A 21,535-nucleotide genomic window follows, 5' to 3' on the forward strand; every position below is an offset into this window, starting at 1 on the left:
GTTAGGGCTGAGAGAGACACTCCCTACCCCAAATCCTGGAGAGCTGCTGTCGGTCAGTGTGGACAGTATTGAGCTAGGTGGACCAGTGGTCTCGCTCCATAAAGCTGCCTCAGTTCCCAGAGGAGTTGTATAATGCTCCAACCATGCAAGGTTGACACCCACTCTGTGTGTGTGTGTGTGTGTGTCTGTGTTTGCAGTTTGCTTTCCTTTCATTAGCTAAGCCAGGAGCTCCTGGTCCCTGTCAGTGAAGCACTTCCTTAGAGCAGTGTTTCCCAACCGGTGTTCCGCGGCACACTACTGTGCCGTCAGACATTGGCTGGTGTGCCGTGGGAGGGAGTCGGGCGGTGAGAGGCGGCGGCGGCGAGGATCCGCGTCGAGCCGGGGGCGGCTCCGCGGTGGTGGTGCCGAGCGGCGGGGCAGCGCGTGAAAAAGGGAGGAGCGCGAGACAGCGGAGGAGGAGGAGGCCGGCATGTCCGGGCAGCAGCAGCAACAACAGCAGCAGCAACTCCCGGCGACGGCTCCTCAAGCCCCGCCGCCGCCCCCTCCTCCGCCCGCTATCGCCGCCACCACCACAACAGCCGCCGCCACCTCAGTTGCCGCCGTCCCTCAGTCCCTCGCTCTGCTGCCTCCTCCCACCCCCAAAGCTTGGAGGTTCCCCGGCAAGGGGGAGGGGAAAAACTTTCACTTTCGTGCGTCCCTCCCGGCGTGACGCTGCGCGCTGACGTCACGGGGCGGGGCTTTAATGGTGGTGTGCCGTGAGATTTTTTTTCAGTAAACAGGTGTGCCGTTGCCCAAAAAAGTTTGGGAAACACTGCCTTAGAGCATAGCTGTCAATTTGTCCCTTTTTTTAAGGGAAATCCTATTATTCCGAAGGGAAAAGTTGACAGCTATGCCTTAGAGCAGTGTTCCCCAACCTTGGGCCTCCAGCTGTTTTTGGACTACAATTCCCATCATCCTTGACCACTGGGCTTGCTAGCGAGGGATGATGGGAGTTGTAGTCCAAAAACAGCTGGAGGCCCAAGGTTGGGGAACCCTGCCTTAGAGCAAGATTGCCCTTGTATGTTTGCAGCCGACTCCATCACCTTTGCCCCAAGTGGCTGGAGCCAGAGAGACACACCAAGCCTCAGATCCTGGACTTTGCGATCCTGGAGTAGTTCCTGGCTCTCCTCCCCCTGGAGATGGAGAACTGGGTGATGGGATGCAGAAAGGAGACCATTTCCCTGGACAAAGGTTTCCGCCTGAGCCGGGCAGAGGACATGAAGCAGGAGGAGGAACAGCAGCAGGTGAGAGATGGCTTCATCCAGGTGCTTACACTTTAGGTCAGTGGTTTTGAATACAGTGGTGTCTTGGTTCTCAAACGCCTTGGTACTCAAACAACTTGGAACCCAAACACTGCAAACCCGGAAGTAAGTGTTCCAGTTTGCGAACTTTTTTCGGAAGCTGAACATGCTCCATTTTGAATGCCACACTTCCGTTTTGAGTGTTACGCTGACGATTTGAGTGCCACACTTCTGTTTTGAGTGTTAACGCTGAGGTCTGTCTGTTTTTGATATTTATTTTGCGTTTTCGTTTTTGCGGTTCTTTTTTTGTGACTGTGTGGAACCCAGTTCAGCTACTGGTTGATTGTGTGACTGCAGTACATGGTTTATTGCTTTCATTTTATGGATCAGTGGTCTCATTAGATAGTAAAATTCATGTTAAATTGCTGTTTTAGGGGTTGTTTTTAAAAGTCTGGAACGGACTATTCCATTTTGCATTACTTTCTATGGGAAAGCATGTGGGGAGGTTTACTTTAGCAGAGTTAAACAATCCCCTTTTTAAGTTTATGCAGCGATCAGCTTGTTGCTGACTTGTCTGAGTTCTACTAATAAAGATCTCTTCCTGGTTAAAAAATCCCTTTGAATCCCTCTTAAAGAATACACACACGAATCTGATTCATGTTAATATAAAACTGTTTTACTCTCAGATTCATTCAGGTTTACAGAACTGTGCCGGAAGGCAAGCTTAGGTTACATAACAAGCAAATAAACTATATCAGAGGGAAGTTGGTCCTGAGGTGACTGCAACTGAGCAGTTATCTTTCAAAACTACCAGCAACTGATAAACTGGTTGTCACAGCAACCGGTTAGAACATGGAGGCCGTTAGTCGGACTGCAGCTTTACATCCCACAAAGCACGCCTTGGTTTTAATAATAATAATAATAATTTATTATTTATACTCCGCCCATCTGACTGGGTCTCCCCAGCCACTCTGGGCAGCTTCCAACCAAATATCAAAAACAATGCAGCATCAGACATTAAAAACCTCCCTAAGCAGGGTCGCCTTCAGGTGTCTTTTAAAAGTAAAATAGTTGTTTATTTCCTTGACATCTGACGGGAGGGCGTTCCACAGGGCAGGTGCCACTACCGAGAAGGCCCTCTGCTTGGTTCTCTGTAACCTCACTTCTCGCAGTGAGGGAACTACCAGAAGGCCCTTGGAGCTGGACCTCAGTGTCCAGGCTGAACGATGGGGGTGGAGACGCTTCTTCAGGTATACTGGGCTGAGGCTGTTTAGGGCTTTAAAGGTCAGCACCAACACTTGGAATTGTGCTCGGAAATGTACTGGGAGCCAATGTAGATCTTTCAGGACCAGTGTTATATGGTCTCGGCAGCCACTCCCAGTCACCAATCTACAGTGGTACCTCGCAAGACGAAAAACGCGCAAGACGAAAGAGTTTTCCGTTTTTTGAGTCGTTCCGCAAGACAAATTTCCCTATGGGCTTGCTTCGCTAGACGAAACGTCTTGCGAGTTCTTGCGAGTTTGTTTCCTTTTTCTTAAAGCCGCTAAGCCATTAATAGCCGCTAAGCCGTTAATAGCCGCTAAGCTGCTAATAGCCGCTAAACCGCTAATAGCCGCTAAGCCGCTAATAGCCGTGCTTCGCAAGACGAAAAAAGCGCAAGACGAAGAGACTCGTGGAACGGATTAATTTTGTCTTGCGAGGCACCACTGTAGTTGCCGCATTCTGGATTAATTGCAGTTTCCAAGTCACCTTCAAAGGTAGCCCCACATAGAGCGCATTGCAGTAGCCCAAGGGGGAGATAACTAGAGCATGCACCACTCTGGTAAGACAGTCCGCAAGCAGGTAGAGTCTCAGCCTGCGTACCAGATGGAGCTGGTAAACTGCTGCCCTGGACACAGAATTGGAATGCTTTGGTTTTGGAACGGACTTCCGGAACGGATTAAGTTTGAGAACCAAGTTACCACTGTATGTAGGTCAGTGATCCACATTTTAAGCGCGGGGATACACAAGACCCTGGACTGGGATTCCGGTCTTGTTTAAAACTGCGCCCATGACTCTGTGGCACAATGCACAGGAGCGTGGGGGGGCAGTGGGGGCGTGACTCTGCCCACCTGCGATTCCCAAGCCTACCCGGAGCTGTCGGGTTAGGACGGGAGCTGCTCTGCTTTGCCAGCAGCATCCCCCCTCTTCCCCCTTCGTTTTGACAGCTATGGGGAGGCTTAGGAGTTGCAGGCGAGCGGCGCACCAAATGTCCACCATGGGTAGAACCCGAAGTTCCACACTGGTTGTCTCCACTAGAGGTTATGAGTGTAAAGAACATTAACATGAGAAGGAATTGGATTACCTACGGAGATTTACTAATTAAAGAAGGGGGGAAATGGAAAATGAAGCCATATGAACAAGTTAAAGATTATGTCTTTGATTGGTTGCATTATTTTCAGGTAAATGAAATGTTTAAAAAGGATTTTAAAGAGAAGGGTTATACAGAAAAAGAATCGAAATTTCAAACAGAGATAATAAATAGTGATTATAAGATAATGTCAAAAATGTTGTTGGAATGGCAAACAAAGGATGAGGAGATAAAGTCGGTTATGATACAGTGGGCCAGAGACTTTGGTTATAATATACAATTGGCTGACTGGGAAAAAGTATAGAATGAAAATATGAAATTTACTGCATGTACGGCGTTAAAGGAGAATATTATGAAAATGGTATATAGATGGTACATTACACCGGTCAAGTTTAAAAAATGTTTAAAACATGTAATAAGTGTTGGAAATGTAAAGAAAAAGAAGGATCGTTTTTCCATATGTGGTGGGAATGTAAGAAGGTAAAGGGCTTCTGGGAAATGATATATAATGAGCTGAAAAAGATGTTTAAATATACATTTGTAAAGAAACCAGAAGCCTTTTTGTTAGGAATAATAGGAAGAGAGATAAACAGAAGGGACTATAAACTTTTTCAATATGCAGTAACAGCGGCAAGAATATTAATGGCCCAAAAATGGAAACAAGAGGAAGAACCTGACATTTGTCACCATTGAAATTCATTTTGTTAGCTTGCGCCCAGTTCTCCAATCCTGTTTCCACAGCGGTCAACCAGATGCCCTAATGGGAAACCTGTTGGAATATTCTAGAAAAACTTGAAGATTGGACAGGCTGCTAGGCAACAAAAAAATCTCCCCAGCAACGGGTGCCTTTATTAAGGGCATGTGGTCAATAAATGTCAGTCTGTGTGTAAATGAGCAGAAGTGCAAATGAGTCGGCAATTGAGTTTCTGGCCAGATGGCTAGAGGAGAAGGAATTGTGTTGTTTTATTTGACCAATGTAATTTTTTTTTTGTAAATAATAAAGATTCTCTGTAGAAAGAAGCTCTGCTGTCAGCCTTAAAAGAATAAAACCCAAGAGTAGGTGCAGAGCATACCCATCATAGCTAGAGGCCTTCAATAGCTCTCTCCTCCAATAATTTGTCTAATCCTCTTTCAAAGCCATCAGAGTTGGTGGCCATCGCTTGCCTCCTTGGTGGGTGGGTGTGACTCCCCCGTGGGCGGAGCCAGAGGCAAAAAGTGGGTGGGGCAATGAATGTGACTCTTAACTTTCGTATAGTAAGCATCGTTCTAGCTGTGCAAACAAGAGACATGCTCACATTTCAAGTGGTACGTTCCAACCGGGGGAAAGCCCTTGAGGAGGTGTGGCCTTGGAGGGGGGGGTCAGAGGGCCAGGCAGAGAGGTCTGGAGGTCCACATTTGGCCTGAGGTGCCCCCCGCTGTTGCAAAGGTCTAAAATGCCCTCCGACCTTCTTTTGTCTCCCTTGCAGATGGTGAAAACAACAGAACCACAGAATTACAGAACTGGAGAATTAGAAGGGGCATCTAGTCAGACGCCCTGCGGTGCAGGAATCGCAGTCCTGGTCTTGTGGCCGCCACCCCCGGACGACAGCCCCTGCTCCGTTGCAAAAATGATGGTGACGTTTTCTTCCAGGCCGTCTTCTCCTCCGCGTGGAGCAGAAACTGTTTCTGCAGAGCTGCTGAATCGGTTGCAGGAAGAAGGAATGGAGAGCTGTGCAGGATCTGCCCCTTCCCCTCGGCTTCTGGTACTGTTGCCCGATGTGCAGGCTTTGAATGCTCTGCATCAGGCATAGGCAACCTCGGCCCTCCAGATGTTTTGGGACTACAACTCCCATGATCCCTAGGACCAGGGATGATGGGAATTGTAGTCCCAAAACATCTGGAGGGCCGAGGCTGCCTGTGCCTGCTCTGCATAGTTTCTGTTTTCTTTTTTTTTTAAAAAAAAATATTTATTAAAGTTTTAAAGGTTACAAAAAGAAAAAATAGAAAACACCATATTAAACAAAAACAAAACAACACATCACAATAAGGAAAAAGAAAAAAAAGAAAACAGAAAAATAAGAACAATTTAAAAAAAACAGCGAATCTTCCCAGAACTTATCTTTCATTTGCTTGTTTCCTTGACCTCCTCACACCTCCCTTTTTTGTATTCTAGTTCGGTTAGCTATTTCAGCAAATCCTTTCCATCTTTTCCAATTTTTGTCCTGTAATTTATCTTAATATAATGTAACTTTACTTTCCCTCCTTTCACCAATTAACAGTCTGTTATTTCTTAATCCTTTATAACATTTCTGCTAAAACCACATAACTTAATTCCAACATCCTTCTAACATTCCTTAATTTTACAATGTTTCTGTAAATAATCTTTAAATTTCTTCCAATCTTCCTCCACCGACTCTTCTCCCTGGTCTCGGATTCTGCCAGTCTGTTTCTGTTTTCTTTTTGCAGCTCTAATGTGTTCTTCCTTAGCTGCAGAAGAACTTTGGAAGAGCCTGGCTGCAATAGCCAGAGAGGTGCCACAGTGAGAAGCCTGCAAGCAAGACATGAGCTCAACAGCCTCACTCTCCCCACTTGTGATTTCCAGCACCTGGTATTCAGTCCCATTGACATCTTTAGGATTTCCTTTCAGTAAGAACATACAAAGAGCCGACTGGATCAAGCCAAGAGCCCATCTAGTCCAGTATCCTGTTCTCACAGTGGCAGTTTCCGAGCACAATACAAAGTGTTGGTGCTGACTTTTAAAGCCCTAAACAGGCTTGGCCCAGTATTTCTGAAGGAGTGTCTCCACCCCCATCGTTCTGCCCGGACACAGAGTTCCCTCCCTGCAAGAAGTGAGGTTACAGGGAACCAGGCAGAGGGCCTTCTTGGTAGTGGCACCCGCCCTGTGGAACGCCCTCCCATCAGATGTCAAGGAGATAAACAACTATCTGACTTTTAGAAGACATCTGAAAGCAGCCCTGTTTAGGGAAGCTTTTAATGGTTGATGTTTTATTCTATTTTCAGTATCTGTTGGGAGCCACCCAGAGTGGCTGGGGAAACCTAGCCACATGGGCGGGGTATTATTATTATTATTATTATTATTATTAATAATAATAATAATAACCAGATGCCCCAGTGCAGGAAATGAGCACATCAATGCTGCTCTCTCTACGCTTCCCAAAAAGTATTCAGAGCGCCTTTGAAAAGCTTTATTAGCTACCAACGATGCTTTGAAAGAGGATTAAACAAATTCAGGCCACTGGTGTTAACGAACCCTGACGGTTGTGGACCGGGCAAGAATGCTTCTGAATACCAGTTGGTGAAAACCACAGGAGAGGAGAAGGCTCTTATGCTCAGGTGCTGCTTGAGGGTTTCGTACAGATTTATGTCTTGCCAAATGCAAGGTGGTTCTTTTAGAATGAGATCCAGAAGCAATACGAAATACACAAGTGAATGAGAAGATTAAATATTTCATTCTGAAACAGCAAGCAATGTATATGGACCAAGCAAACACTTCAGTCTGCCACTTGGAAGCCCTCAAGAAGCCTCAGTTTGCACAGATCCGCGGCCATCAGTCCATGCATGAGCTTCATAGAAACCTAGCCCAGACCATCTGATTTTATATATAGCCTGTGTGGCGACTGGCTACATGCAGATCATCCATTAGCCATCCCCTCCCAATACCTCACTTTCTAAAAAAAACAATGTCCAACATCAAAGAAGGTACCGTATTTTTCACCCTATAGGACGCACCGGCCCATAGGACACTAGTTTTGGAGCGGGGAAATAAAGAAAAAAAAATTATTTTCCCCCCTGGGGCGGGGGAAGCCTGAGCTTCCCCCGACCCCGGCCCACAGAACAGGCAGCTCTCCACAAGCCTTGGGAGACCGTTGCGACTTCCCGCCGGGCTCCCACTGCTTGCGGATAGCGGATATCTGCCTGAAGCCCAAACCAGGTCGGGGAACAGCGGGATGGCGGCGCTGCGCCTCCCCGCTGTTCCCTGAGCTTGTGGGGCTGGCGGCGGGGAGAAGCGTGCTTCTCCCCGCCGCCAGCCTCCAAACCAGGTCGGGGAACTGAAGTCTTTGAGATGCAGGCTTCTATCCCCAAGCCTAGGGAGCCCAATGGGAACTTCCGCGGGCTCCCAAGGCTTGCTGAGAGCTTCCTGAAGCCTGGAGAGCGAGAGGGGTCAGTGCGCACCAACCCCTCTCACTCTCCAGGCTTCAGCGAAAGCCTGCATTCGCCCCATAGGACACACACACATTTCCCCTTCATTTTTGGAAGGGGAAAAGTGCGTCCTATAGGGCGAAAAATACGGTACCCAGCATTATCCTCCCAACTGATTATGGCAGCTGTGTGTGGGGCTTTACCGCCTCCCAGCATTTTCAGGACATTAAAGACTCTTCCCACGCCATCAAAAAACTTAACAAGAGCGAGGAAGGGGGAAGGAACAGAGGCAGGAAGGGTAACCGTGTCAGATCACTAAGTCCTCGATACATTCGAAATATATTAAAAAATTATCCAGTAGCACCTTAGAGATCAACTAAGTTTGTTCTGGGTATAAGCTTTTGTGTGCATGCACACTTCTTCAGATTCTTCAGGTATTCTTCAGATTCTTCACAAAATTTTACACCCAGAACAAACTTAGTTGGTCTATGGTGCTACCGGACATTTTTTAATTTTTATTTTTTTTCTGACTGTGTCAGACCAACACGGCTACCTACCTGATCCTCAATACATTTTTGGCTTCCAAATGCATTTCCCATAAAGTATGTAGATAGCCATTGTGAAAACAGGGAGTTGAAGTAGATGGGCCATAGGCCTGATCCAGCAAAGCTCTTGACATGTTCTCCAGCAAGGGTGACTCCTTTTCCAGGGAGAAACCGACCTTGTCTAGTAGCCACAACGGCTATGTTCCACCTCCACGATCGGAGGCACCATAACTCGGAAGTAACATTCGCTGGAGAACAAGAGAGGCCTCTTCTGCTCAGGTCCTGCATCCCATTGGGGCTTCTAGGCTCTTCAGACATCCTTTGGGTTCCGCAGTGGAACCTGCAGTCGCCTCACCTTACCTACCTCTATGGATTGCTAAATTATCTGTGAGATAAAGCTCTTCCCTTTTTTGTGCTTTCAGGGCCCGGTGACCTTTGAGGATGTGACTGTGCATTTCACAGAGGAGGAGTGGGCCCTTCTGGATCCGGGCCAGAGGGCCTTGCACAGAGAAGTCATGGAGGAGAATTACAGGAATCTGGCCTCTCTGGGTTAGTATCCTCCTTCTCTTAGCCTGAGGTTCCCCACCCACCCAGGACAGCACCATAAGATCATAGCACGAGGTCTCAGTTGTTGTCCCTGCTGCTTTTGAGCTCTGCTGACAGAGGCGCTAAGGATGAAATGTGTGACCTGATACATACCGAGGGCTTTGTTGATGTTGTTTAGTCATTTAGTTGTGTCCGACTCTTCGTGACCCCCTGGACCAGAGCACGCCAGGCACTCCTGTCTTCCACTGCCTCACGCAGTTGGGTCAAACTCATGTTGGTAGCTTTGAGAACACCGTCCAGCAATCTCGTCCTCTGTCGTCCCCTTCTCCTTGTGCCCTCCATCTTTCCCAACATCAGGGTCTTTTCCAGGGAGTCCTCTCTTCTCTTGAGGTGGCCAAAGTATTGGAGCCTCAGCTTCAGGATCTGTCCTTCCAGTGAGCACTCAGGGCTGATTTCCTTAAGAATGGAGAGGTTTGATCTTCTTGCAGTCCATGGGACTCAAGAGTCTCCTCCAGCACCATAATTCAAAAGCATCCATTCTTCGGCGATCAGCCTTCTTTATCGTCCAGCTCTCACTTCCATACATCACTACTGGGAAAACCATAGCTTTAACTATACGGACCTTTGCTGGCAAGGTGATGTCTCTGCTTTTTAAGATGCGGTCAAGGCTAGGTTTGTCATTGCTTTTCTCCCAAGAAGCAGGCGTCTTTTAATTTCCGAGGGCTAGATACAACTAAATAGTTATGCTAGTGGGGTGTAAAATGAACCCCACAAGTGCTGTGGGCCTATTTTTCTCTCCTCTTTTCTGCTTGTGTGGCCCTCCAAATCATTTCTGGCAAGTTGGGAGAACCTCAGGAACAACACGAGGGGATTAGGAGAGGGGAGATTTTGTTGCCTGGCAAGTGTGATGTCAAATTTGCTCTGGGCTTCCAGAGCTCTATAATACACAACCTTCAATTTTGAGGGTCTGATTTACAAAGCAAATTTATCTGACCTACCAAGACGCCACTGATTTTGGCAGCAGATGCAAAGAGATGAGGGGTGGGTGCAGCCCAGTGTTGAGGATGAAACCTTACTCCTTCCTGCTTCTCAGACCCATCTGAGAACTCCCAGCCCAGCTGATATGCACAGTTCAGGTGTGAGGTGGGGGCTGTGTGTGTGTGTCCTGTGTGTGTACATGCAAGGGTGTATGTGTGAGAAAGACCATGTGGAGTGGCCCTGCTCACCTTTGGCTACACTTACCACATTTTTCGCTCTATAGGATGCGCCCGACCATATGACGCACCTAGTTTTAGAGAGGGAGAACAAGAGGGAAAATATATCTCCCTCTCTGCTCAGCGCCCCTTCAGCAAAGCAGCAGGAGAAACGGAGCCCCTTCCATTTCTCCTCCCGCTTTGCAGAAGGGGTGCTGTGCAGAGAGGGAAAGATGTGCAGCACCTCTCCAGCGAAGCAAAGCCAGGAGAGCAAGAGGGATCGGTGCACTCCGTAGGCTTCGCGTTGCTTTCGCTGAAGCCATGGAGCCTGCATTCGCTCCATAAGACGCACACACCTCCCCTTAATTTTTGGAGGGGGGAAAGTGTTTCTTATAGAACGAAAAACACGGTGCCTTCGGCATGCGGCCCGCAGGAGCATTGATCAAGGGTGAACGCGGCCCAGTCTTAGTGCCCATCAACAGTGGCTGCCCCCTGGCTATCCTTCCTCTTCTGCTTTTCACACAGACATTAATTGGGATTGTTCTCAAACTTTGGTGTCCGTTCTTCCCTGATCAGGTCTCCCTTTGTATTCCTGCAGGTGATGGGAGGGAGAGCAGTGAAGAGAATGAACCCCAGGGAATTAAAACTGAAGCAGAAGAGAATTTGAGGAAGGACACTGTTGTTCCAGACGGTGCTGGCTTCAATGAAACTTTGATGCTGGAAAAACATCATACAGGCAAGAAACAGGAAAAAGTCTCTCCTTGTGTAAGAAACCCAGCTGGAATATTGAATCCCAGCACCCTTGGGAGAAAACATAATGGGGATAAACTGTTTCAATGTTCAGAGTGTGAAAGGAGCTTCAAGTACAAGTCACTTCTTCATCTACATGAAAGAACCCACACAGAAGGGAAACACTCTAAATGTTCAGAGAACAGAAAGAGTGTCCGTTTGAGCTCCAAGCTTCCTGCTCGTCAACAAATCCACACTGGGGGGGAGCTATATAAGTGCTCAGTGTGTGGAAATAACTTCGCTGATAGCAATAAACTGTCTAAACATGAAAGAATCCACACAGAAGGGAAACCACATAAATGTTCAGAGTGCGGAAAGTGTTTCCGACAGACCTACAACCTTTTTAATCATCAAAGAATCCACACTGGAGAAAAACCATATAAATGCACAGAGTGTGGAAAGAGCTTCACAGACCGTAGTGGCCTTACCCGTCACCAGAGAACCCACACAGGAGAGAAACCACATAAATGTTCCAATTGCGGAAAGTGCTTTAGCCGCTACAGTCACCTTCTTAGTCATCAAAGAATCCACACAGGGGAGAAACCGTATAAATGCTTAGAGTGTGGAAAGGGCTTTGCTCAGAGCTCTGCGCTTCTTTCTCACCAAAAAGTCCATTCAGGAGAGAGACCGTTTAAATGTTCTGAGTGCGAAAAGTGTTTCCGTCTGAGCTCCAAACTTCTTGATCATCAAAAAATCCACACTGGAGAAAAACTATATAAGTGCTCAGTGTGTAAAAGCAGCTTTGCGTACAAGAGACACCTTTCCTTACACTCAAGAATTCACACAGGATAAACCATATAAATGCTTAGTGTGTGGAAAGAGCTTCACTCAGAGCTGTGTGCAGTTAAATAAAGAATCCATTCTGGATGGAAACAGTATAAATGCTCAGTGTGTGGAAAAAGCTTAAGAGATCATAGTAGCCATTCTCATCATCAGAGAAGCCACATAAATGTTCCAATTGTGGAAAGTGCTTCAGCCGGAATAGTGACCTTCTTAATTATCAGACACTCCATACATGTGAGTTTGGGAAAAGCTTCAATTGTAGCCAAACCCTTGCTTTACATACAGGGGAGAAAGCATTTTCATGTTCAGAGTGTGGAAAGTACTTTGACCATAAGTTACTAACTACCAAAGGGCCCATATAGGTGAGAAGCTGTATGAATGTTCAGAGTGTGGAAAGAGCTCAGCTAAAGCAAGAGCCTCTTTAACCATAAAATAATCCATTTTGCAGAGAAAGAATATCATTGTTTGGGATGTGGAAAGGGCTTCAGCTGAAGGGTACGTCTTAGTATGGAATGTGGGTGACACTGTGATCTAAATCACTGAGCCACTTGAGCTTGCAGATCGTAAGATTGGCGGTTCGAATCCTCACAATGTGGGTGAGCTCCCGTTGCTCTATCCTAGCTCCTGCCAACCTAGCAGTTTGAAAGCATACCAGTGTGAGTAAATAAATAGGTACCACTGCGGTGGGAAGGTAAATGGTGTTTCCAGGCGCTCTGGCAATCATCACGGTGTTGTGTTGTGCCAGAAGTGGTTTAGTCATGCTGGCCTCATGATGCAGAAAAGCTGCTGCAGACAAACGCTTGCTCCCTCGGCCTGAAAGTAGAGATTAGCGCTGCCCCCCCATAGTTGAATTTGAATGGACTTAACCATCCAGGGGTCCTTTAGTGCAGTGTTTCCCAACCTTGGGCCTCCAGCTGTTTTTGAACTACAACTCCCATCATCCCTAGCTAGCAAGACCAGTGGTCAGGGATGATGGGAATTGTAGTTCAAAAACAGCTGGAGGCCCAAGGTTGGGAAACACTGCTTTAGTGTACATCAGAAACCTCATACAGGAGCAAAATCATATAAGTCCACTGAATGGAAAGAGCTTCAGCCACGTCGGTGGCTTTAGTTTCCAACAGTGAGTCCACACTGGAAAAGAACAATATACAGTGGTACCTTGATTCTCGAATGGCTTCGGTCCAAAACAAATCGGCTTCTGAACGCTGCAAACCTGGAAGTAAGTGTTGTGGTTGCGAATTTTTTTGGAAGCTGAACGTCAGACGTGGCTTCCAATCGAGTGCAGGAAGCTCCTTCAGCCAATCGGAAGCCGTGCCTTGCTTTTCGAACAGTTTCGGGAGTCGAATGGACTCCCGGAACGGATTAAGTTCGACAACCAAGGTATCACCGTAGTTGCCATGGAAAGAGTTTTCAGGTGAGTAGAGTTGGTTGCATATCACCACCAAATCCACACAAGGGAATAAGTCATTTAAACCCTCAGTCAGCTGTGGTATCTGTCACAAGGACAGCACTTGCACAGGAAAGACCATAGTCTCTTTTGCACATAACGACAAAGCATGGTTAACAGAAGAGCTTGCTGGATCAGGAAAACGGGCCCTCTCCACTCCTGTGGTTTCCTGCAAGTAAGGACAGAACATTGCTCACAGCACAGCCTTCCAACCTCCTCCATTGATGGACTTAAAGGTAAAGGTACCCCTGCCCGTACGGGCCAGTCGTGTCCGACTCTAGGGTTGCGTGCTCATCTCGCTCTAGAGGCCGTGAGCCGGCGCCGTCCGAAGACACTTCCGGGTCACGTGGCCAGCGTAACAAAGCTGTAGCTGGCGAGCCAGCACCGCACACGGAAACGCCGTTTACCTTCTCGCTATTAAGCGGTAATAATAATAATAATAATAAATTGTATTTATATCCCGCCCTCCCCAGCCTTAGCCGGGCTCAGGGCAGCTAACAGCAATAATTTGCGGTACCTATTTATCTACTTGCACTTAAGAGTGCTTTCGAACTGCTAGGTGGGCAGGAGCTGGGACCGAACGACGGGAGCTCACCCCACCGCGGGGATTCGAACCGCCGACCATACAATCGGCAAGTCCTAGGCACTGAGGTTTTACCCACAGCGCCACCCGCATCCCTATTGATGGACTTACCCTCCTTTAATTTCTCTAAACCTCTCTTAAAGCCATCCAAGTTGGTGGCCGTCACTGTTTCCTGCTGGAGTGAGTTCCACAGTTTATCTATGTAAAATAAGTACTTTCTTTACCTGTCCTGAATTTTCCAGCTTCATTGGATAGCCACAAGTTTTCGTGTTGTGAGAGAGGGATAAAAACTTTCCTCTATCGACTTTCTTCCTGCCATGCATAGTTTTGCAAACGTCTGTCATTCCATCTCTTGCTCGCCTTTTTTTTATAAATGATGTTTTATTAAACCATGGCTTAGTGATATCTGTGAAACTTACCCAGCAGTTTAACTATGGTCTGTTAAATATTAAAAGTCACCTGTTAGCAAAAGTTTGTAATCCTCATTTGACATTAGCCAGGGTTTTGTGTTATATTTGAATGCAGGAATTTACTGCTAAAAGCAACAGAGCCATGAATGAAGAGGGGCCAACAATGGAAATGGTTCTCAAGGTTTGGCTGCTCTGATGTTAAGTGACCATCCGCCCAGTGTCTCGGCTTCAGCTATGGCTTGTTAACTATGGTTCACCTTGACAGTAATAAACCACAGCTTAGCATTATGTGAGAGCTAAGCCAGTGAATCTTAGGAATGTTGGCTGAGAAACAGTTTCTACCCAAATGCAATTCTGGTTTTAAACGCAGTATAAGGAGTCTCTATAGTATATTGTATTTTAAAATGGGGTTTCAGAGTTTTTAGGGGTTTTTGAATGTCTTGTGTAGATTTTTCAATTTCATTGTTCTGTATGGGACAATGACAATAAAGAAAAATAAAAGGGGAAAAAGCATGGAATGATTGTGCCAAAAGATTCACACCGAAGGAACATCCTATAAATAACTAAGACCAGAGTGTTTTGAGCAATTGAACACTAGTCCAGGATTTCAAAGTGACGTCTGGGGGGAATTTCCAGATCTTTGGTATTCAAACTGAAAAATTATATTTTGGGGGGCATTTTCGTAAAAAAAGAGCTAAACTTTGGGGGTTTATTTTTAAAAAAGTTTGATAATATTTGGATCTTCCTAGAAAAAAACACAGCAACTTTTACTTTTTGAAATACGGCAATCCTAACACTAGTAAGAAGCAGAGGGAACTTCAGGGTGGTGGACCATAGCCAGCCTGTGGCAGAAACACAGGCCAATTGTAAGGGGATACAGCTGAAATTGACATCTCCCACATGCTCCTACTGAAATATATTTTAAAAACGAGGTATTCACGAAGAAAGGGGCATGGATAGCAAATGGGTTCAGAAGTGGCAACAGCATAACTAAAGTTTGGGGTATCAAATGTGTATCTGAAGAAGTGTGCATGCACACGAAAGCTCATACCAAGAACTAACTTAGTTGGTCTTTAAGGTGCTACTGGAAGGAATTTTTTTTAAAGTTTGGGGAGCGAGAGACAGAATAGCTCATCTCTTCTTTCATATTGACAGTGACATCCTCCAAGGAAATGTTTCGGCAGTGCCGGATTAAACCATGTGGAGGCCCTCAGGCAGCTGAAATCTCGGGGAGGAGCCTCGCAAATTATCTCCTAATAACGTTTTTTATTTTACCAAACAACTATTTTAATGAACCAAATCAATATTACTTTGATCTGTTGTCACAGGGTCCCTAAAAGGTCTGGGGCCCGTAGGCCTGCACTGCCTTTGGTAATCCGGCACTGTGTTTCAGCTGTGCAAGAGGGCGAAGGAAGCCAGCCGTGAATTAACTCCTCAGGAGATGGGCCACAGCTGAGTATGCACAAAGTCAGATCTGTTCAGATCCCCACACATCTTGGCCAGCCTTCCCCGCAAGGTTGCTGTGCATGATGGAAGGGGAGAGCCATGCATGGCATTAGGCGGTCCCTGGTGGGGTTTAAATGCAGTCCACTAAGATGAATGGTTCAGACTGAACCAGAGCAAACCCCCCCCCCCCCAATCCCTCCAGAAGACCCGGGCTGCACAATCCCAGACTCATACAGTGAAGAATACAGTTTTAATAATTATTTTCTTTTTCTATTATTTATTATTATTTTTATGCGTGTGTCTCAAAATCCATGCCTGACTTGAAACTACACACATATTTTTCAAATTTTTGACTTCCCTTTTGGGCAAATCTAGCACCACCTCTTTTGTGCAGGAATGCTCCTGCAACAAACAGCTGCATTAAAAAACTTTTTTAAAATTGCTGTTGCAGGGAGAGGGAGAGGGGAAGCAGGCGTGTTTTAATAATAATTTATTTATTTTCTATTTCTATTAATTATTATTATTTTTATGCGAGTGTCTCAAAATCCATGCCTGACTTGAAACTACACATATTTTTGTTCAAATTTTTGACTTCCCTTTTGGGCAAATCTAGCACATCACAAAACATGTATTTGAAAACATCATTTTCTAAAAATTTGCCCACAACGGAGCTAGGCTTCCTGGCTTACAGCAGCCCTGACACCTTCGGTTTTGCTCCTCCTGCAAATCTGAGATACAGGTAACCAGAAGTGCAATCCACTAAAATGAATGGTCCGGACTGAACCAAAGCTCCCCAGTCGCGGGCTGCACAATCCTAGACTCCCTGCTGCCTGGAGATTGCGATTGTTTTGTTGATTTGTTAAATTATTCTATATGATTGATGTTCTATTTGAGATGTTCTACTATGTAATATATTGTCGTTGTTATTTAATGCTTGTAAGCAGCTTTCGGATCCGTTTGAATGGAAAGTGGCCCAGAACTATAATCCAATCCAATGAATGAAATCCACCCCAGGGGAGCTTGGAATGGAGCCGAACTCTCCGCAAAGGGCGAATCCTCCCGGAAGCGAGAGCGCGGCGCCACCTGCAGGCCGGGAGCCGCCACGACAAGACAGAAGGTATTAATAGCACCATACCGCTCTTCTTTCCCCTCCCCTTCCAATCAGCGCGGAGCAGCTGGACGTTCTAAGTCCTCCCTTCGCGGTGGCTGCTGGGAGTCGTAGTTTCCTCCCGCCACCTAGACGGTGAGATTCCGCGGCAGCCGCGCTCGGCGGCACTGGCTTTCCCGTCGTGCCTTGGGGCGAGAGCGAGAGGGGCGCGGAGGGCGGCGGCGGAGAAGGACGGCGGTCGAGCGGCGCTTGAGGTGGGCGCAGCGGGGGAGGGGCGAGGTTTCTGGAGGCCGCAAAGGGGGCCTCGGGGGCCGCTCGGGGGATGATGAGGGAGGTGGGGGGAGGGGAGGGAGGGAGGAAAGCCCCGTCGCGGAATCAGACCAGTGGTCCAGCCAGCTCAATATTGCCTGCACGGGCTGGCAGCAGCTCTCCCTGGGCTCTTCCCGGCCCAACTGGGGATGGAGCCCGGGACCTTCTGCATGCCAAGCAGGTGCTCTGCCCGTGAGCCTCCTCCCTTCCCCCGAAGCTTAGGGATCCGCCTCCCACTGAATCTTGCAAAGGAGGCGACTGGGATCGCACAATGGAAGTTTCCACAAAGCTCCCTGCGCCCCAGTCCATTGGTCAGAGCAACAGTGTTGCCCACACGGACTGGCAGCGACCTAGAATCCTAGAGTTGGAAGAGACCACAAGGGCCATCGAGTCCAACCCCCTGCCAAGCAGGAAACCCCATCAGAGCACTCCTGACATATGGTTGTCAAGCCTCTGCTTAAAGACCTCCAAAGAAGGAGACTCCACCACACTCCTTGGCAGCAAATTCCACTGTCAAACAGCTCTTACTGTCAGGAAGTTCTTCCTAATGTTTAGGTGGCATCTTCTTTCTTGTAGTTTGGATCCATTGCTCCGTGTCCGCTTCTCTGGAGCAGCAGAAAACAACCTTTCTCCCTCCTCTATGTGACATCCTTTTATATATTTGAACATGGCTATCATATCACCCCTTAACCTCCTCTTTTCCAGGCTAAACATGCCCAGCTCCCTTAGCCGTTCCTCATAAGGCATCGTTTCCAGGCCTTTGACCATCTTGGTTGCCCTCCTCTGGACACGTTCCAGTTTGTCAGTGTCCTTCTTGAACTGTGGTGCCCAGAACTGGACACAGTACTCCAGGTGAGGTCTGACCAGAGCAGAATACAGTGGCACTATTACTTCCCTTGATCTAGATGCTATACTCCTATTGATGCAGCCCAGAATTGCATTGGCTTTTTTAGCTGCCGCGTCACACTCATGTCAAGTTTGTGGTCAACCACAACGTCTTGCGAGTTTTTTTCCTTTTTCTTAAAGCCGCTAAGCCATTAATAGCTGTGCTTCGCAAGACGAAAAAACCACAAGACGAAGAGACTCACAGAACGGATTAATTTCGTCTTGCGAGGCACCACTGTAAGTACGTAACCAGAGGTACCACTGTACTATGGTCTGTTATGTGGGAATTAAACTCTCGTTCCCGTTTGCAGAGTATGCGGAAGGCAGCCCTGGGTCATTTGACCTTTTAATTAGTTCTCTTTTCCCTCGTATAAAAACTACGCAAGACACTCCCTTTCAAAATTTAACATATAACTTAGTGTGCTTGCAGTTGCAGATTACCGTATTTTTTGCTCTATAAGACTCACTTTTTCCCTCCTAAAAAGTAAGGGGAAATGTGTGTGCGTCTTATGGAGCGAATGCAGGCTGCGCAGCTATCCCAGAAGCCAGAACAGCAAGAGGGATTGCTGCTTTCACTGCACAGCGATCCCTCTTGCTGTTCTGGCTTCTGAGATTCAGAATATTTTTTTCTTGTTTTCCTCCTCCAAAAACTAGGTGTGTCTGGTGGTCTGGTGCGTCTTATAGAGCGAAAAATATGGTAAATAGACAATGAGGGTAGGTGATACTGAATTTGCTAAAGCGTCTTACAGACTGGCTGAGGCAGACAGCTGCGCAACCAACATAACATACCTGCTGCTCTGTTAAGACTGTTCAGTACTAGCTGCCGTAACTGAAATAACTGCCATAACTGCCACAGAGTGTATGATGTCATGAGAGTTCTACAGCTCTTGCAGTTAACGCTTCATAAAAGCATTTTGGATGCTAACATCCCTCATGTTAAGCTTTTGGTTAAGTCCACTAGTTTTTAATCTGCTGATTTTAATCAATTTCCCCCCTATGAATATGTTTTATGTAAACAGCTTAGATTAAAAAAAAAATTCAATGGCATATAAATCTTGTTAAATGAAATGCTTTCTTTTAAACGTGAGCTCTTAATTGTTGTTGTTGTTTAGTCGTGTCCGAATCTTCGTGACCCCATGGACGAGAGCACACCAGGCACTCCTGTCTTCCACTGCCTCTCGTAGTTTGGTCAGATTCATGTTTGTGGCTTCGAGAACACTGTCCAACCATCTCGTCCTCTGTCATCCCCTTCTCCTTGTGCCCTCCATCTTTCCCAACATCAGGGTCTTTTCCAGGGAGTCTTCTCTTCTCACGAGGTGGCCAAAGTCTTGGAGCCTCAACTTCAGGATCTGTCCTTCCAGTGAGCACTCAGGGCTGATTTCCTTAAGAATGGATCGGTTTGATCTTCTTGCAGTCCATGGGACTCTCAAGAGTCTCCTCCACCACCATAATTCAAAAGCATCAATTCTTTGGCCTTCTTTATGGTCCAGCTCTCACTTCCATACATCACTACTGGGAAAACCATGGCTTTAACTATACGGACCTTTGTTGGCAAGGCGATGTCTCTGCTTTTTAAGATGCTGTCTAGGTTTGTCATTGCTTAATACAGGGTGGCAAATGTGACCTAACAGGCATTACTGAAACCTGGTGGGATGGGACTCATGACTGGAATGTAGAAATTGAGGTCTCCAACCTGTCACACCACAGCAGTGACCAGAGGAGGAATGACTTGTTGGGAAGAGCACAGGTAAAAAAAATGCCATGCTGCATCTATCTGCAGCAGCACAACCGGACTCCTTCATCTGCCCCAGCTGCAACAAAACATGTCTCTCCCATTTCAGTCTCCAAAGCCATAGTGGATGCTGTAACTCTCCGATGGTTTGACTTCACCCTTGAAGGCGCACTCTTCCATTGTCTCCCGAGACAGACAGATGCCATCAACAACCTGTTCAAAAGAAATATATCAACACGGAAGGGAGAAGGAGTAGCAATCTGTAAAGGATGTGTACACTTGGAGTATGGAAGGTGTATGGAGAGCATATGGGTACAAATTGTAGGAGTAGGAAACAGCAGTGACCTTACTGTGGATATCAGCTATAGACCTCCAAGCCAGACTGAGGACTTCGATGATGCTTTCCTCCCCTCCCCCCAAATGCAAACAGCGTTTTATTGATGTCATTCACTTCCAGCCCAGACAGCTTCCCTCTTCCCCGTAGTGAATGCCACCTTTTAAAAAATAAATAAAAATAAATCTTTTTAATTGAATTTTACATTGTACGTTTAAATTCAAACAATAAACATCATCATCATTAGGATTCCCTGAATCCTTTGACTCCCCTCCATCCTTCTATCGTTACAATTTTCAATCTTTTTCCGCTGCTTCCCTTATTTTGTCTATTTTTCTTAAATAATCCAATTTTACCTTAGTTTATAGTACATTACAAACGTTACTCAAATCCTGCCAAAGTTTTTAGTTGTTTACAGTGTTCTCTTAAGTACATTGTGAATTTTTCCCATTGCTTCTTAAATTTCTTCTCTTGCTGGTTTCTGATTTTCCCAGTCAATTTGGCCATTTCGGTGTAGTCCATCATCTTCATCAGCCATTCGCCTCTGGTTGGGACTTTATCTTCTTTCCATCTGTGGACCAGTAGTATCTGTGCTGCTGTCATCGCATACATGAATAATCGTCTCTGATGCTTTCCTATAGCAGATTACCAAACATTCGAAAAGGAGAGATATAGTAGTCATGGAAGACTTCAGCTACTCCAACATCAGTCCAGGAATCCATTTTATTGTGCATTCATGGGATTTGTGCTATTCCACAATTCCACCTGCAAAAGTTTCGAGCTAGTCGTAGCCACACTGCTTCATTCCCAAACAGTGCAGCTCACATACCTTCCTGCTGTAATCCCATAATTTTTCATACCACAAACGTATTGGTTTATTTGTTTCTTTTGTCCCTCTTTTGTTGCTCTAATAACGTGGGGATTTGGGGACGCATCACAGAACAAATTAGATAGAATGATTCCAAATGAGAACTTGAAGTCCCTTTGCCTTAACTGCAATCTTTGGATTGCTAAATTACCTGTGAGATAAATCTCTTCCCTTTTTTCCTGTTTTCAGGGTTTGGTGATCTTTGAGGAGGCGGCCGTGTGTTTCACAGGCCAGAATCCAGGCCAGAGGGCCTTGCACAGGGACATCATGGAGGAGAATTATAGGAATCTGGCCCTTCTGGGTAAGTCTCCTTCTTCTCTTGGCCCAAAGTTACTCACACACCCAGGACAGCACCATAAGATCACGACACAAGGTCTCAGTTGGAGTTGTTCCTGCTGCTTTGGAGCTCTGTTGACTGGAGGTGCTATGGATGAAACATGAGGCCTGATGCATAATGCGGGCTGGATACAATTAAATAGTTGATATGCCAGGGTGTAAAACAAATCCAGTGAGTGCAATGTGCCTGTTTCCATCCTCTCTTCTGCTTGTTTGCCCCTCTAAATCAGGTCTGGCAGACTGGGGGAAACTAGAAAATGGCAGGTTGTTTCATATGACGAGTCTTGTGCAATGTCAAATTCACTCTGAGCTCCCAGAGCTCTGTAATATAAAATGAACAACCTTCAATTCTGAAGGTCTGGTCTGCCCTCCCCACTGTCCACGGAGCAAATTTCTCTGACCTCCCAAGACCCCACTGATTTTACCAGCAGAGACAAAAAGATGAAAGATA

General features: G+C 46.4%; 2 protein-coding genes across 11 annotated transcripts in view; one reads left to right on the forward strand and one right to left on the reverse strand.

The window, feature by feature from the left end:
- Nucleotides 1-21,535, reverse strand: part of LOC309364535 (uncharacterized protein) — a 140,853-nt gene that overhangs the window by 17,025 nt on the left and 102,293 nt on the right. The window lies entirely within an intron of this gene.
- LOC309364496 (uncharacterized protein) overlaps nt 1-21,535 on the forward strand; it is a 54,828-nt gene that overhangs the window by 2,355 nt on the left and 30,938 nt on the right. For 2 of the 9 annotated variants that reach the window (XM_081901916.1, XM_081901914.1), the window contains exons 2-4: nt 1,070-1,276; nt 5,093-5,372; nt 8,738-8,864. In XM_081901916.1, coding sequence (XP_081758042.1) covers nt 1,179-1,276; nt 5,093-5,372; nt 8,738-8,864 — 505 coding nt within the window. In that variant the 5' untranslated portion in view covers nt 1,070-1,178. Of the gene's footprint in view, nt 1-870; nt 905-1,048; nt 1,320-5,092; nt 5,373-8,737; nt 8,865-16,907; nt 17,111-19,800; nt 19,840-20,937; nt 21,050-21,535 lie in introns of those variants that run through there. The other 7 variants (XR_014165849.1, XM_081901913.1, XM_081901917.1 and 4 more) reach the window with 6 other exon arrangements.

This window comes from Podarcis melisellensis (assembly GCF_964234715.1).
Source record: "Podarcis melisellensis genome assembly, chromosome: 2".
Classification (NCBI taxonomy): domain Eukaryota; kingdom Metazoa; phylum Chordata; class Lepidosauria; order Squamata; family Lacertidae; genus Podarcis; species Podarcis melisellensis.